Raw genomic sequence first — 17,334 nt, 5'->3', positions numbered from 1 at the left:
GAGCCATTGGGAGGAATAGTTCCCCGTTGTTGATGTCAATAGGAAGAATAGTGTCCCAGCTTTGGTGTCGGTGGAAGAAATAATGCCCCAAGGGTCAGAAAAGGCACGCAAAGGGCCGCATTCTGGCCCTGGTCACAGACTGCAAATACACAGCTAAAGGACTACAGAACAGAAGAGCCTAGGCATGAGAAGGGTTATGTTTTACAAAGAATTCCCGACTAAAAGGTAAATATTCCCGGGCACTGTTTAGGCACAATTAACAATTCTAGATGTGGCCCTATATCTTTTTTTAGTTCAGGTCCATTTTAAAAGGTGCATGATTTAGAAGAGTCATATTCATCGGTGCTTCACTATTTTCAGTTACAGTTACAGTTATAAATGGATCCCATTGCCAGGCAGAATGTTTTTTTTTTTAAAGAAAAAAGCCAAAAAGTATAGTTTTAACTCATATCAGGTATTTAGCTGTTTCTGTCCCATTGGGAAGATTTCCCTTAACAGAAGTGCGAAAAAATGTCCCCAATGCAAGAAATAAATCTGCTTCTAGACAACTGTCACCAGAACAGGTGTTCCCATTGGAATATTTCCCTGTACTTCCAGTTCTGGAGGCTGTAAAAGACTGGATTTCTCATCACTTCCTCTCCCAAGAGACATCCAGGACAAATAGAGGATGACTCTCCCCAGCCAGGGAGAGGCTTTAACCCTACAAAAAAGTCTTGGCTTTAGATATATTTTAAGCCTTGGACAAAGCTTGTACCAACAGTTAGGGGTGTTGTTACAGTACCTCCAGGACCACCAGGACGTCTAGAATGTCTGCGAGTACATTTAATGGTACTTGTAGAACCCCTGTCAGTACTCCCCAAGGTGTTCACAGAATCCTGCCAGCACTTCCAACGGTATTCATAAAATCTCTGCTGGGACTTCCAGAATACCTGTCAGTACTTTTGATGTTACTAGCAGAATCTTTGCCAGTACTTCCAATGGTGCTTGCGGGATCTCTGCTAGGACTTCCAATGGTGCTTGCGGGATCTCTGCTAGGACTTCCAATGGTGCTTGCGGGATCTCTGCTAGGACTTCCAATGGTGCTTGCGGGATCTCTGCTAGGACTTCCAATGGTGCTTGCGGGATCTCTGCTAGGACTTCCAATGGTGCTTGCGGGATCTCTGCTAGGACTTCCAATGGTGCTTGCGGGATCTCTGCTAGGACTTCCAATGGTGCTTGCGGGATCTCTGCTAGGACTTCCAATGGTGCTTGCGGGATCTCTGCTAGGACTTCCAATGGTGCTTGCGGCATCTCTGCTAGGACTTCCAATGGTGCTTGCGGCATCTCTGCTAGGACTTCCAATGGTGCTTGCGGCATCTCTGCTAGGACTTCCAATGGTGCTTGCGGCATCTCTGCTAGGACTTCCAATGGTGCTTGCGGCATCTCTGCTAGGACTTCCAATGGTGCTTGCAGCATCTCTGCTAGGACTTCCAATGGTGCTTGCAGCATCTCTGCTAGGACTTCCAATGGTGCTTGCAGCATCTCTGCTAGGAATTCCAATGGTGCTTGCAGCATCTCTGCTAGGACTTCCAATGGTGCTTGCAGCATCTCTGCTAGGACTTCCAATGGTGCTTGCAGGATCTCTGCTAAGACTTCCAATGGTGCTTGCAGGATCTCTGCTAAGACTTCCAATGGTGCTTGCAGGATCTCTGCTAGGATTTTCCAGGACTCCCTGAAAAAAGGGATTTTGAAAGCATCATCCCTGGCTGGATTTGTGTCTTCCCACCAGTCACACCTTGCCACACAGAGCTATAATACTTACCCAGATGATTGCCTGACCATTGCTAACCCAGGTGGGCCTGACTAATCCCGTGTTTGCCACCTGCCTCGACCTTCACCTGGACCCAAACTATTCTCTTGCTGATCCCCTTGTGTACAATCTTCGTAACCTTTCCATCTTCACTAATCCTTTGGTGGAGTGATCCTGATTGCCGGGACCAGGTACCAACCCAGAGCAAAGAGCTCCAGGGGCCATAAGGGTTCCTGGCCCATCTCCACTATCAAGAGCTCTGGGGAAGACCAGTTGATGCTTAGATTCTATGTCTCGAGTAAGCATGCTTAAAAGTTTTACTATGACAGGTGATGACACATCTGGCCGTCTTCTGTCACAATACCGGAGCATCAGAATCACCCACAATCCTTTACCTGACCAAACTTCAGCCCCCCCCCCCCCCCATACCCCCCCCCCCAACATGAAAGAGGAGACCCATCATTCCATACAATTAAAAAAACACAAGTTTTACTTCAGCGCCTTTTCCAACATGAAAAAGGAGGAGCATCATCCCATACCATACAAGTTTTACTTGTTTGAATCAATGTCATCATTGCCAGAAACCATGAATGACAATGGATATGCTGCACTGCACCTGTGTAATCACTGGAGACCTCAAACTGCTAAAAGTGCATAGTCCTTTGCATAACCCTAGCTCAGGTCTCCAGACCAGAAAACAAAGTCTTTTGCGGATGCCTTCAGATGATCCCTTCATCTAACCTGTATTCAACAATTGGCTTATTTTCTTGTTTGCCACCTGCCTCGACCTTCACCTGGATCCCGACTATTCTCTTGCTGGTCCTCTTGTGTACAGTCTTCGCGTTGTAGCCTTCCTATCCCTCACTAACTCGTTGGTGGAGCGATCCTGAGGGCTGTGACCTGGTACCAGCCCACAGCAAAGAGCTCCAGGGGCCACTAGGGTTCCCAGCCCATCTCCACTATCAGAAGCTCTGGTGAAGACCAGTTGGTGCTAAGATTCTGTGTCTGGAATGAGCCCGCTTCAATTGCCCGGAGGTGTTACCATGACAGGTGATGACATATCTGTCTGTCTTCTGTCACAACACCGGGGCATTCAAAATCACCCACAATCCCCTAAATGACCAAACCTCAGCCTTTGTTTTCTCCACATGAAAGAGGAGAAGCCTCATCCCATAGCATTAATTGTACAATATCGAACACCAGCACCAATCACCCGCATGGCCCAATAGCCACCCCACTGCAGCAAATCGCGTGCAAATATTGCGTGGTGTATGGACGTTCTCAGATGCCATATAATCGTTCCCATGCTCAGTGTATTTGGAAGCAAAGCCAGCCCTGGCACGCTGTGACTTAGCTGCACGGCACTTGGAAGCCCAGCCATGGTATAAACATTTACTAGCGGTTGTAAAATCACAGGACGTCAATAACGAGCGGCAGGACACAAGGCGGAGAAAGCCTGTTTGCAATTACGGAGGGGGGGGATTTTAATTTTATCCAGGTAATGAAGGGGCCGGCAATCCTGGCCATTAAAAAGGAAAAAGGTCGGACTTAAAAAGGGATTTCTTAGTCACAAAGGGCTGCTTCCGATAAAGCGGGCAGCTGACTCACAGAGGACGGCTGAGGACAAGACGGAGGGGTCAGCTGACTCACCGCGACACACACATCCGTTCCGCCGCTGCTTTTGCTGAACTGGTGAAAAAGTCAGGAGGGGCGGCCAATCGCAGGTGAGCTAAGCTGGTGGACGATTTTTGCAGAGTACAGCATTGTAACCGACAACAAGACGTAGAGCTACGCCAGACTTTCTCTTTAACCGCCCTTGACGCCGACGTAAAAACACAAACATGCAGCCTCACTGGACTAGGCTTATTTATTCCTTGGGACGCACGGCGCGCTCCCAGCACAGAGACCGGGGCGCACGGCGCGCTCCCAGCGCAGAGACGGGGGAGCACGGCGCGCTCCCAGCGCAGAGACGGGGGAGCACGGCGCGCTCCCAGCGCAGAGACGGGGGAGCACGGCGCGCTCCCAGCGCAGAGACGGGGGAGCACGGCGCGCTCCCAGCGCAGAGACCGGGGAGCACGGCGCGCTCCCAGCGCAGAGACCGGGGAGCACGGCGCGCTCCCAGCGCAGAGACCGGGGAGCACGGCGCGCTCCCAGCGCAGAGACCGGGGAGCACGGCGCGCTCCCAGCGCAGAGACCGGGGAGCACGGCGCGCTCCCAGCGCAGAGACCGGGGAGCACGGCGCGCTCCCAGCGCAGAGACCGGGGAGCACGGCGCGCTCCCAGCGCAGAGACCGGGGAGCACGGCGCGATCCCAGCGGAGAGACGGGGGAGCACGGTGCGATCCCAGCGGAGAGACGGGGGAGCACGGTGCGATCACAGCGCAGAGACGGGGGAGCACGGCGCGATCCCAGCGGAGAGACGGGGGAGCACGGTGCGATCCCAGCGCAGAGACGGGGGAGCACGGCGCGCTCCCAGCGCAGAGACCGGGGAGCACGGCGCACTTCCACCGCAGAGACCGGGGAGCACGGCGCACTTCCACCGCAGAGACCGGGGAGCACGGCGCGCTCCCAGAGCAGAGACCGGGGAGCACGGCGCGCTCTCAGCACGGATACCGGGACGCACGGCACAATCCCAGCACGGATACCGGGATTGTAAAAAAAAAAAAAAAAAATTAAATAAAATAACAATAAAAAAATAAATAAATACCCAGATCAAGGTTTTATCTAGGTCAGTGCCAGGATTAGTGTTTGGATCAAGGTCAAAGATCAGGCTCAGTATTTTTTTTGGGATGGATTTACTTATTTTTTATTATTAGTATCAGTGTGTTTTAGAGAGCAAAAAACAAGTCCTGGACGGCCACACACCCATAAGACACCTTTATTGAAGATAAAAATACAATACAGTCAAGTTCATATGAGCAAAGGCAGGGGATAAATCCCTGACGCGTTTCACACCATGTATTGGTGCTTAGTCATAGCTATCAGTGTGTTTTAGGTAGGATAAAAAAAAAAAAAACAAGCAAAATGCACACTATTGTTTGTGGGCCGTACTACGGGTACAAACTAGGGATTGACTGATATCGTTTTTTTTCCGGGGCCAACACGATACTGATTTTTCGGCCACTTTTCAGGCCGATATCAGGTGCCGATATTTTGTACATTTAAAATTTTATTTTTACACGGTCCTTTTACTTATTTTTTTTATGTTGAAAAAAGGAGGGGTGTGGAGGCGCCAACTGTGGTAGCTTGTTTATGCAAAAATAAAAGTTAGTGTAACAATTACACTTACTGGTTCGCAGGGTGGAGGTGTTTCTTTGAGATGGAAAAGTGTCCTGGGATGTGCTGTTATCTTGTTTCCGGCTCAGATTTCATTCCTTCAGGCGTCTGGGTGTGGAGTCTGTACACAGGCTGAACTGCTGCATCCAGTGCATGGAAAGCTCCACGCTGACCACTCTGGAGTGCAGAAGAGGAAATGACGTCACTGATGCACGGCAAACGTCCAGGCTGGTGTTGGGGATAATGCAGGGATAGTACAGGCTACGCGCTCGGGGCTCACAGCTCCTTCTACTGGCCTGTAAAAGGCCAGTAGAAGGAGCTGTGAGCCCCGAGCGCGTAGCCTGTACTATCCCTGCATTATCCCCAACACCAGCCTGGACGTTTGCCGTGCATCAGTGACGTCATTTCCTCTTCTGCACTCCAGAGTGGTCAGCGTGGAGCTTTCCATGCACTGGATGCAGCAGTTCAGCCTGTGTACAGACTCCACACCCAGACGCCTGAAGGAATGAAATCTGAGCCGGAAACAAGATAACAGCACATCCCAGGACACTTTTCCATCTCAAAGAAACACCTCCACCCTGCGAACCAGTAAGTGTAATTGTTACACTAACTTTTATTTTTGCATAAACAAGCTACCACAGTTGGCGCCTCCACACCCCTCCTTTTTTCAACATTGATTATCAACAGAGGTAATGGACACCCTCTGAGGATGGCTGCCTCCTCATTCTAGAATTTACCTGCCTTATTTTAATGTGCTATTATAGCTACCATTGTACTATTTACCTTAGACATCACATGTTGCGGAGCGCCGGAAAACCCCCCCCTTTTGTTTCTCTACTTATTTTTTTTAATCACTTTTATTGCTGTCTCAAGGAAAGTAACATTTTTGTGACAGAAATAGGCAGTGACAGGTCCTCTTTATGGAGGTATCTGGAGGGTCTATAAGACCCAAAACCCCTCCTCTGCACTTGAAAGTATTCACAAAAACTTGAAGCAATATTGGTACGTTTCTGGCCGATACACTACTTTTAAAACTATAAATATCAGCCCCCGATAATCGATCGACCCCTAGTACAAGCATCAACTAACATACACATACAGGAGGTCCCGGGGTTACGAACCTCCGACTTGCGAAAGACTCCTACTTACGAAAAGGAGGCGGCGGGCACATCGGAAAGCAGGGGAAAACGACGCCTCTGCCGCTCTGCGCATGCGCTTCCGACTTACGAACAAATCCGACTTAAGAACAAACAGGCGGTCCCTAACCTGTATGTGGTATCGCTGTAATCGTCAGGAGCAGGAGAATTTATTTTGGGATGTTCTTTGGCAAATAGTCAAATACAGGTACTTAGACTGTTTGCTTTAAATAATGACATTTACTGATGAAGTTATGAATACAGAGCAGCGTTATTCTGTATCCTTCATTACAGTCTGGAGTTTTTCGCCTTAAAGCGTTTGCTACCCCCAACACTTCATATTGCTGATATGTGGCTGCTGTACCATGTACTTGTATGAGAACGTCTCCTGTTCTCTTTGTATTGCTTCCTTTATGTGAAGTCCCTGGGGTGTTCCTGCCAGACCATCTGCTTTCCTATTACAAAACTGACCACGCTAAGCAGGAGAGCACAGCGTGGTCAGTTCTCTAGCTGTGCTAAGAAAACAGCCTGCTCTCCTCCAATGATCAGACTTGTCCTGCTGACACCCCACCCCCCCCGCTGCACAGCTACTCACTGGGAAGCTCAGTGTACTGCTGCTTCTCCTCCCCCCAGCTCTTATGCACCTGAGAACAGAGGGAATGTGATCATTTATTAAAAAAAAAAAAAAAAAAAGTGGGGGGGGGGTATTTATAATGTTTTTTTTATATCTACACACAAATGTTTTGCCTTTTATTTCTATTTTAAACTGAATGGGTCGTTTTACAAGGTGATCGTTTACAATCACATTAAGACGAATGCACTCTACATTTCATTGGGACGTCTCCCCACCAAAAGTACAAGACGCTTTATTAGTAGAAACCGGTTCATTTAATATTTTCCTTCAGAGTTCCCGAATAGAGGAACCGAGGCAAGGACAACGCTGACTACGGGCTGCACAGTGAACACCAAAAGGGCCGCGTCCGGCCCTCGGGCCGCAGGCTGGGCACCGGGGCTCCGCGGTATCCATCATCTGGAGTAGCTGGCGGCTACCCCCCCCGAGACGGTCGATTGTGCGTTCTCTCTGTTTGTTTTGTCAGCGCGAGGTTTTCACAAGAGACAAATATTATTACCGCGGCGAGGAAATGATTTGTTTTCTTGTCTGTTTGACCCGGCGCAGGACAAGAACACCTTGCAAATGTCAGCCACTTGACAAGACGAGGTCGGTCCCCCGGGGGAGGGGGGGGGGGGCAATCGGCGGGAGAGAAAGATATTCAGCCGGGGAGAGTTTTACTTTTGTAAACAGTGACATCATAGTAACGACATCATACTTCACTGCTAAAGGAGAACTCCGAGCTTTATATATAAAAAAAAGTGTACTGACTTTTGTTGCCAGCGGTTTAGACATTAATGGCTGTGTGCTGAGTTATTTTGAGGGGACAGCAAATTTACACTGTTATACAAGCTGTACACTCACTACTTTACATTGTAGACAAGTGTCATTTCTTCAGTGTTGTCACATGGAAAGATAGAAGAAAAGATTTACACACATGTGACTGAGGGGTGTACTTACTTTTGTCAGATACTGTATTTCTTTTGATATACATTTTTTTTTTACATTGTTTTGTACAACAATGCTGTTGAAAAAGGAAGGGGGGGTGGGGGGGTGGATGAAATATCAGAAGCCTGAACAGACCCCTAACATCTCACCTTTGATAGAAAGAATAGAAGGACGAATTGAGGAATATCCGATTCCTTTCTCTGTAGCCTCGGTTCACTTTTTGATTTCGCAGCAATACTGTTACACGGGTTATTAATTTCCTAGTTTTGATATAGTAGCGCAGAAGTCCTTCTACGGATCACTTTTTGCATTGAAGATGTACAGCACACAAGAGGTTCCTGTTCGTTCATAAACTGAAGCATAGTAAACACAGTTTACTATGCTCAGTTATGAATGGACACAAGACCGATCCGTACAGATCACTCACTGTGTCTAATTCAGAAAAAAGAAGGGGCCGATATTTACCAGCCCCCCTTTCCCCCACTCTCTATCTGTCTGTGTGCCCGCAGCAGCTGGCGGGAGAGGGAAGCTGGCGGCGCTGCGGGGGTGGGGGTGGGGGGGATGAGGGGGTGCCCAGGCACACAGGGGGGAATCAGATGTGAGCAGCACAGAAAGAGAAAAAAAAACGGTGCATCAGGATTAGGGGAAGATTACAGAACGAAGCACTGTGTGTCTATGGGGTTTATTTACTAAAGGCAAATTCGCTGTGCACTACAAGTAAACTTGGAAGTGAGTCGCTGTAGATCTGAGGGGGACATGCAAAGAAAATTAAAAAAACAGCATTTTTGCTTGCATATGATTGGATGATAGAAATCAGCAGAGCTTCCCCTTATTTCAGATCTTCCCCTCAGATCTACAGCGACTGCACTTCCAAGTGTACTTGTAGTAATAAAGGATTTGTGTTTAGTAAATCATCCCCTATGTCTCTCCCTCCAGCAGCTGAAAGCAGGCAGGAAGGAGAGGGGGAGAAAGCGGCTTTCAGCTGCTGGAGTGAGAGACACAGACACAGTGCATCTTTCTGTAATCTTCCTCCTTTATTGCCGCACCGATCCCACTGCTGTTCGGGCCCCCCCCTTTGGTGGCCCCCTGGGGTGGTCTGCACTACGGTGGATTTGATTTAAATCAACTCGATTTAAATTATAATTTTTAAAGAGCAACACTCATCTCTATCCCACAGCGGCAGCTCCTCCTCTGACCCCCTGTTGGCTCCTCCTCTGACCCCCTGTTGGCTCCTCCCCTGACCCCCTGTTGGCTCCTCCCCTGACCCCCTGTTGGCTCCTCCCCTGACCCCCTGTTGGCTCCTCCCCTGACCCCCTGTTGGCTCCTACCCTGACCCCCTGTTGGCTCCTACCCTGACCCCCTGTTGGCTCCTACCCTGACCCCCTGTTGGCTCCTACCCTGACGGCTCCTCCTCTGACCCCCTGATGGCTCCTCCTCTGACCCCCTGATGGCTCCTCCTCTGACCCCCTGTTGGCTCCTACCCTGACCCCCTGTTGGCTCCTACCCTGACCCCCTGTTGGCTCCTACCCTGACCCCCTGTTGGCTCCTCCTCTGACCCCCCTGTTGGCTCCTCCTCTGACCCCCCTGTTGGCTCCTCCTCTGACCCCCCTGTTGGCTCCTCCTCTGACTCTCCTGTTGGCTCCTCCTCTGACCCCCCTGTTGGCTCCTCCTCTGACCCCCCTGTTGGCTCCTCCTCTGACCCCCCTGTTGGCTCCTCCTCTGACCCCCCTGTTGGCTCCTCCTCTGACCCCCCTGTTGGCTCCTCCTCTGACCCCCCAGTTGGCTCCTCCTCTGACCCCCCTGTTGGCTCCTCCTCTGACCCCCCTGTTGGCTCCTCCTCTGACCCCCTGTTGGCTCACCGACAGTCCCATTCACTTTAAAGGGACGGCTGATTGGACGCCCACTAACAGGCGCTGCCATGATGGATCTGAAATGACAGGTGCTCTTTAAATGTAAGGACTTATTCTTGCTGGTAGTTAGAATCTTTATTATTTGCAGACAAAATTAAGGCTTCCTGTTTAGAATAATAAGCTGTCAGGTTAGTAAATATTCCCAAACTGGGTCTCTTTTACAGCCCTGCTGCCATTTTGCTCCTCAAGGGAGGAATAAAGCACTTCAAGCCACGTGCAGAAAGATCACAAGGTTTATAAGCTGCTTAGAAGGTTTCACTTTCATTTTTACTGCTTGCCCTTCCTCCTCACACTTAGAGCCTGGTTCAGATGCATTTCTCTTCAAACAATCTTACAGTTTGTAGTGTACATAGATTTGCAAAACAATGTGATAAAGGAATATTCCTGAACCTTGTTTGTTCTCATGGTTACTGTGACATTGTGTGAATGCATCAATGCAGTGTATGTTATCTCAGCTTGCAGAGCTTGGATTCATTGAATGAGTTTACCAAAAATGTAAATGCATGCTACATGACTAAGCTCCATTTCATGCTGAATAAACTAAATTTTTGTTGTGTACTTAGGTCCCCCCCCCCCCCCCCATTTGAAACGGATTTCCTGCTCATGTGTTCAGGGTGCATCAAGTGTGAACAAGCTCTACAAAGTAGAAAAGATGTGTACTTTTAAAATCGGGGAGCTGTATGCAGAAAGAGTGCTGCACATTAGGAGGAGGATATGATCCTTTTGTTAGTACGGGAAGGGTTAGGATCTCTCTGGGAGATTTGCCCTTTATTTGCCTTGGGGACTATTTTGTCCCCCGGGACAGAAACTGATGGGAGATCCAAAATTTTAGAGTTGTCTTTAGAGGGGAAATATTCAAATGAGGAAATCAGTGTTGGGGGAAGTCTTCCAACGAGGAAAGCAGTGTTGGGTGAAGTCTTCCAACGAGGAAAGCAGTTTTGGGGGAAGTCTCCCAATGAGGAAAGCAGTTTTGTGGAATCTTCCGAGGAAACCAGTTTTGGGGGAATATTCCAACAAGGAAACCAGTTTTGGGGGTAATCTTTCAATGAGGAAACAAGTTTTGGGGGGATCTTTCAACGAGGAAACCAGTTTTGGGGGAATCTTCCAACAAGGAAACCAGTTTTGGGGGAATCTTCCAACAAGGAAACCAGTTTTGGGGGAATCTTCCAACAAAGAAACCAGTTTTGGGGGAATCTTCCAACAAGGAAACCAGTTTTGGGGGAATCTTCCAACAAGGAAACCAGTTTTGGGGGAATATTCCAACAAAGAAACCAGTTTTGGGGGAATCTTCCAACAAAGAAACCAGTTTTGGGGGAATCTTCCAACAAGGAAACCAGTTTTGGGAGAATCTTCCAACAAGGAAACCAGTTTTGGGAGAATCTTCCAACAAGGAAACCAGTTTTGGGGGGAATCTTCCAACGAGGAAACCATTTTTGGGGGACTATTCCAACAAGGAAACCAGTTTTATGGAATCTTCAGAGGAAACCAGTTTTTGGGGAATATTCCAACAAGGAAACCAGTTTTGGGGGAAATCTTTCAATGAGGAAACCAGTTTTGGGGGAATCTTCCAACAAGGAAACCAATTTTGGGGGAAATCTTCCAACAAGGAAACAAGTTTTGGGGAAACTTTCCAATGAGGAAACCATGTTTTGGGGAATATTCCAACACAGAAACCAGTTTTGGGGGAATCTTCCAACGAGGAAACGTTGGTGCCAACTGTCTAAGAGTGATTTACATCACTTTGAGGAGCATTTCCTCCCACTTTGTTATTTCTCAGGTATGAAAATATTTTGCAAGGGCTCTAACGTCTGCTTCAATCGCTAGTTTAGAGATACATAGTAGATTTAGATTCTTTACATACTCTGAATCCCAGAATACTAGTCCAGAAATCTCCGTAGCCACTGATGAAGGTGCCCGAAACATGCTGACTCACAAAACAAAAAATGTTATACACTGTATGTTGACACTGTTAATTTGCCTGTATTTCTTGCTACAATTTAAAAGCAATTAAGACCAAACAGAACTTTCTCACTCTAGCCAAAACTTCAAAAAGCTTTCTCTGAAGTTCAACTTCAAATAATATGAGCTCCTGACTTTAGCACAAGTAAAAAGTTTCCTGCATGTTAGCAGCCTGTCAAACATTTTTACAAATATTTACTTACCTAAATTGCTCTACAAACAGCAAAACAATAGATTAAATTGCTTGTACAAAAATTTTTTTGACATGTGACAAACTGAAAACACGGAATACAGCCTACACCAGTATCAGGAGGTTCACAGTTAGGAAGAACCCAAGCTGGCCCTGAACCCATCACAGCACACAGAGCAATAAGTGTGATAATAACTGCTCACCGTTCTGGTCGTCCAGCTCATTCCCGATGTCGTAGCCCATCTGCTTCTGTCGGCCCAGGATGTTGCTGAGAGCATCCAAACCAGCATCTTGTTCTGAACACAAAGATTTTTTGATTTTTTTTTTATCCACTTTTTTATTTTAGCTCTTTGTATACATCAAACTTATGGGAGAGATAATTTAGAGGAGGGATGCAGGGGTAATTATTTAACAAATGCAGAAGAGACATGAAATTGTGAGGAAGGGACGGGATAAAGACGATGGTTGTAGACACAAGCTGAAAAAAATGTTTCTTTTTTTTTTTTTGGTGGTTACAAGCTGTTCAATGTAAATAAAACGCATCAGTGCATCACTGCTTGCATACTTGAAAGTTGGATCAAAGGAGATACACTAAATATAACCTAAGAGCGCATGATCACAGAATAATTATGTTTCAGCAACATATTTCTGTTTGATCAGTGGCCTGACCCATTCACAGGTGTTTGTAAATTGCAGTTTGGACTACAGAGCTCTGTCTACAAAATTTCATCTTGAGCTACAGAGCTCTGTCTACAAATTTCCTCTTGAGCTACAGAGCTCTGTCTATAACTTCAGCTTGAGCTACAGAGCTGTCTACAAATTTCATCTTGAGCTATAAAGCTCTGTCTACAAATTTCAGCTTGCGTTACGGAGCGCTGTCTATAAAATTTCAGCTTGAGCTACATATCTCCATCTATAAAATTTCATATTGGGCTACAGAGCTCTGTCTCCAAAATTTCAACTTGGGCTACAGAGCTCTGTCTATAAAGTTTAGCTTGAGTTACAGGAGCGCTGTCAATGGAAATCTGTAGCTTAAGCTGAAATTTTGTAGACTAAGCTCTGTAGCCCAAGATGAAATTTATAGATGGAGCTCTGCTTAATCTGAAATCTTAAAGACAAAGATCTGTACCTCAAGCTGAAATTTGTAGGCGGAAATCTGTAGCTTAAGCTGAAATTCTACCTATAAATTTCAGCTTGAGCTACAGATCTCTGTCTACAAAATTTCAGCCTGAGCTACAGAGCTCTGTCTATAAAGTTTAGCTTGAGTTACAGGAGCTCTGTTGATAGAATTTCAGCTTAAGCTACAGATCTCCATCTATAAATTTCAGCTTGAGCCACAGATCCCAGTCTATAAATTTCAGCTTGAGCCACAGAGCTCTGTCTATAAATTTCAGCTTGAGTTACTGAGCGTTGTCTATAAAATTTCAGCTTGAGCTACAGATCTCCTTCTATAAATTTTATCTTGAGCTACAGAGCTCTGTCTATAAATTTCAGCGGGAGTTATGGAGCTCTCTCTATAAATTGCAGCTTAAAAAGGGATTGTAAAGTCTCATGGCTTTATACCTTAATGCATTCTATGCATTAAGGTGAAAAACCTTTGCTGTAGCTGCCCCCCTGAGGCCCGCCACCCCCTTTTTCTTACCTGAGCCCACCCGTTCCAGCATTGAGCACAAGCCCGGTGGCTCCGGTCGCTGTCTCGGGTCCTCATTGGATAGATTGATAGCAGCAGGAGCCGTTGCTGTCAATCAAATCCAGTGATGCAGGAGTGGGGGGGGCGGAGTCCCGCTGTCTGTGTCAATGGCCGCAGCAGTGGGACTCTGGAGCACGCCCACATGGGTGCCCACATGGAAAGTGGCTCTTCGCGGGGGCACTCGATAAAGGGGAGGAGTCAGGAGTGTCGGCAGGGAACCCCAGAAGAGGCGGATCGGGGCTGCTCTGGGCAAAACCCTTGCACAGAGCAGGTAAGTATAACCTGTTTGTTATTTTTATTCAAACCTTTACAACCCCTTTAAGCTACAAAGCGTTCGGTAAATTGCAGCTTGAGCTACAGATTTTTCAGTTATGCTATGTGAATAAGGGCATGTGTTATCACACTCTGGCTTGGTGGAAATACACTTTAAGGGCTTGTGCAAACGCTGATGGTGGAGACACAGCATTGGCTGCATTTGGCCTGCTTTGCTTTCAACCCAAATGCACGTCAATAGGACAAATATGCACAATCCAAAGGCAAATAGACAAAACGAGGGGCTTCCATCATAGCAAATATAGAGTGTGGTGGTCTCATCCCTATCAGAATGAACCATAGAAAAAGAAATCCCCCTATATTTGGGACTTTAACAGGCCACCACCTCTTTTTTGCTTTTTTGAACACAGAGTCATTCTTTTTGAATTCATATATGCACAAAATATCCACAACTCTCAAATCCCTGATGAAGGTACCAGAATACCAGAAACGCGTCGGGTATTGGGGTACATTACCCCTGTGAGAATACATCCAGTTTTTGTTACCATATACATATCATTAGTCGTTTTGATTGTGCATCTACTGTGGAATGATTTTTTATCTTGTATGTTTTAGACGCCGTTACGTCTTCCTTTTTAAATACATCAATAAAATTTGTTATTTTTTATCTTAAGAGGTGGTGGCCTGCTAAAGTCCCAAATATAGGGGGATTTCTTTTTCTATGGTTTAATCCAAAGGCAAAGAACATCGAATGCAGCTGCCATCTACACTGCACCATTGAGGCATATTTGGATAAATTTGTTATGTTATTAATTTAGTTTCACAGATTCGTTTCGGAATCGGTTTAGTTTCATTTTGTTTATTCATTGTCATGACGAAATCCACATTTTCAGAACGATTCGAATTCAAAATCGGTCGAATATTTATTGACTGTTTCCGAATTCTGTGCGAAGCATAGCTGGCTGTTAAGAAGCGGGCCAGGAAGCCGGCCTGCAGTGTCCTTAACATTCGATGGCTCATCAGCTGTCAGCGGGCTTCACCACTGACAGCTAGATGTAAAAAAAAAAAAAAAAAAAAAAAAAAAGAAAAAAAAAAAAAGAAGAATGCCGACAATGAAAAAAAAAAAGGAAAAAAAAACAGCGTGGGGTCCCCCCCTCCTAATCCATACCAGGCTTTACTTCAGGGGACATTGTTTTATTTTTTAAAAAGGAATTGTCAAAAACTGTTTTTATTTTTGACACTTTTTTTTGGTGAATGATTAGGGGTACAATGTACCTCATACTCCTTCACATGGGGGGCTTGTTAAAGGGGGCTTCCCGTTTTCGATAAGGCCCCTGCCCACAGACCCCCACCACCACCAGCCAGGGTTGTTGGGAAGAGGCCCTTGTTCTAATCAAAATGGGGACAAAATGCTTTGGAGGGACAGAGCATTCCCCCTCCCCCATGTTGAGGGCATGTGGCCTTGTATGGTTCAAGAGGGGGGGTGGCTCACCCACCCTTTCCTAACCTGCCAGGCTGCGTGCTTGGATAAGGGTCTGGTGTGGATTTGGGGCTCCCCTTAAAATCTATACCAGACCGGCATTATTTTGTTTACATTTAGCTGCCATCTGAGTCATCAGTTGTTAAGGAGGCGGCGCCAGGCTTCCTGGTCCAATCCTTAACCAGCTCTTCTTCACACAGAATTCAGATTAGTCAATAAAGTTTCGTCCAAATTGAATTTGAGTCGTTCTGAAATTTCGGAATTTGTTAGAAAATGAATAAACAAAACAAGACTAATTTTAAATAAATCCATTACTATGGTAATTCGGAAATTTGGATACAACCGAATAAACAAAAATTTGTCAGAATTTTGATTTTTGCACATGTCTAACGCAGGAAGACAACACCGTTCTACAAAGCCTATGGGTCAGTTGTGGTCCATGAGTAGACTGGTAGAGGCCATCAAATGAACAGTGTACCTGATTAATATTTCCCTGTATTCAGACAGGCCGGGTGCGGGAGCTGGAGAAGAAGCGAGCTGCAGGGGGCACGAGCTGGGGCAGGAGAAGATTGCTGCAGGAGGTGGGGAACACACATGACATCGGTTGCTAGGGTGCCAGGGGACCTAGCAACCAATAATTGCTGAGCAGCGGGGGGATCCCGGTGCTGCAGACTGTGCTTGGAACTTTCCCTTTCTATTTGTTTTCATTGTGATCCATGACCTCACTGGCCGGCAGGGAGGCGGGACCAAGTGTGACTTTTACAGAAAAGTCAAGACTTGCATACAAACTTTCAGCTGCCTTTATCTCTGGCTATCCTGATATCTAGGTTTTCACTAAAATTACATCTCTACTCATGAACTTTTCTCAATAACATGCTCACTTTGAACTGTCCAAATTTGGTGACAAATTCACTTTAAAGACTTTCCAAAAAAAACGGGAGATTCCCAGTTTAAGAAGCCAAGTGCTAATTCATACAAATAACGTATAGAAGGTCTTTCCAAGGTTCAAGTCTTTCCCTGCTAGAACGCGGTTATAAGTCAAAGCTGAGGAATTAAGTAGGTCATCACTTGTGTCTTCTTGTTTTGGTCGTGTTCCTGGACTCCAGACACCGCGAAAAAAGCCTGGGCCAAGTCTGTGCGCAAAGGGCCAGATGTGCCCTAATTACATGGAGTCTTTATATTAGGGCCCCCCCACCCCCACCTTTGCTTTCAATGATATTTTGCTCAACTGGTGAGTTACATGAAAGCAGAGCTGCGATGAGGCTGTAGGAGAGGCCGGGGATGTGCCGGCTACAAGGGTTGAAGAAAGTTTAAAGGATTAGAAAAAAAAAATGAAAATGAATAGGCAGGACAGACGTCCAGAGCATAAAACATTACTTGGTGGGGTAATTGGACTGAAACTCTGGGATTTGAAGGATGAACATACCCAAATATTTTAATATAGCAATAACACGGAATCTTGTAGAGACGCCAACTTTTTTTTTTTCGGCTTTGAAAACTTTCTCAGAAAATGTTTTGAAATAAATTGGGCATAATTAACTTTAATAGTGTGAACTTTTGTTCACAGCGAAAACGTTCTGGCATAATGGACAGGCACTGGTGTCTCACAATGCCCGGGGAGTTCGTACTATCTAAAGGTCGGCCCGACCCTCCTCACCTGGAGGCATCTTCAGTTATATCGTATAGAGATATACAGAATGTTCTCTCATGAATATGAAGGGTCTCGGTGATGTCACTGGTCTCTAGTGATGGATAGGCTGTGTTCTCATGAATATGAAGGGTCTCGGTGATGTCACTGGTCTCTAGTGATGGATAGGCTGTGTTCTCATGAATATGAAGGGTCTCGGTGATGTCACTGGTCTCTAGTGATTGGATAGGCTGTGTTCTCATGAATATGAAGGGTCTCAGTGATGTCACTGGTCTCTAGTGATTGGATAGGCTGTGTTCTCATGAGTATGAAGGGTCTCGGTGATGTCACTGGTCTCTAGTGATTGGATAGGCTGTGTTCTCATGAATATGAAGGGTCTCGGTGATGTCACTGGTCTCTAGTGATTGGATAGGCTGTGTTCTCATGA

At 46.4% G+C, this 17,334-nt stretch overlaps 1 protein-coding gene across 1 annotated transcript in view; it reads right to left on the bottom strand.

Annotated features, from left to right (window-relative positions):
- The window catches only part of STX8 (syntaxin 8), a 255,829-nt gene that overhangs the window by 191,428 nt on the left and 47,067 nt on the right, over positions 1-17,334 (bottom strand). The window contains exon 6 of the mRNA XM_073606990.1: positions 12,020-12,112. Coding sequence (XP_073463091.1) covers positions 12,020-12,112 — 93 coding nt within the window. The remainder of the gene's footprint in view (positions 1-12,019; positions 12,113-17,334) is intronic.

Source organism: Aquarana catesbeiana, linkage group LG12 (genome assembly GCF_042186555.1).
Source record: "Aquarana catesbeiana isolate 2022-GZ linkage group LG12, ASM4218655v1, whole genome shotgun sequence".
Lineage (NCBI taxonomy): Eukaryota > Metazoa > Chordata > Amphibia > Anura > Ranidae > Aquarana > Aquarana catesbeiana.
This window is presented reverse-complemented; position numbering and strand designations above follow the sequence as displayed.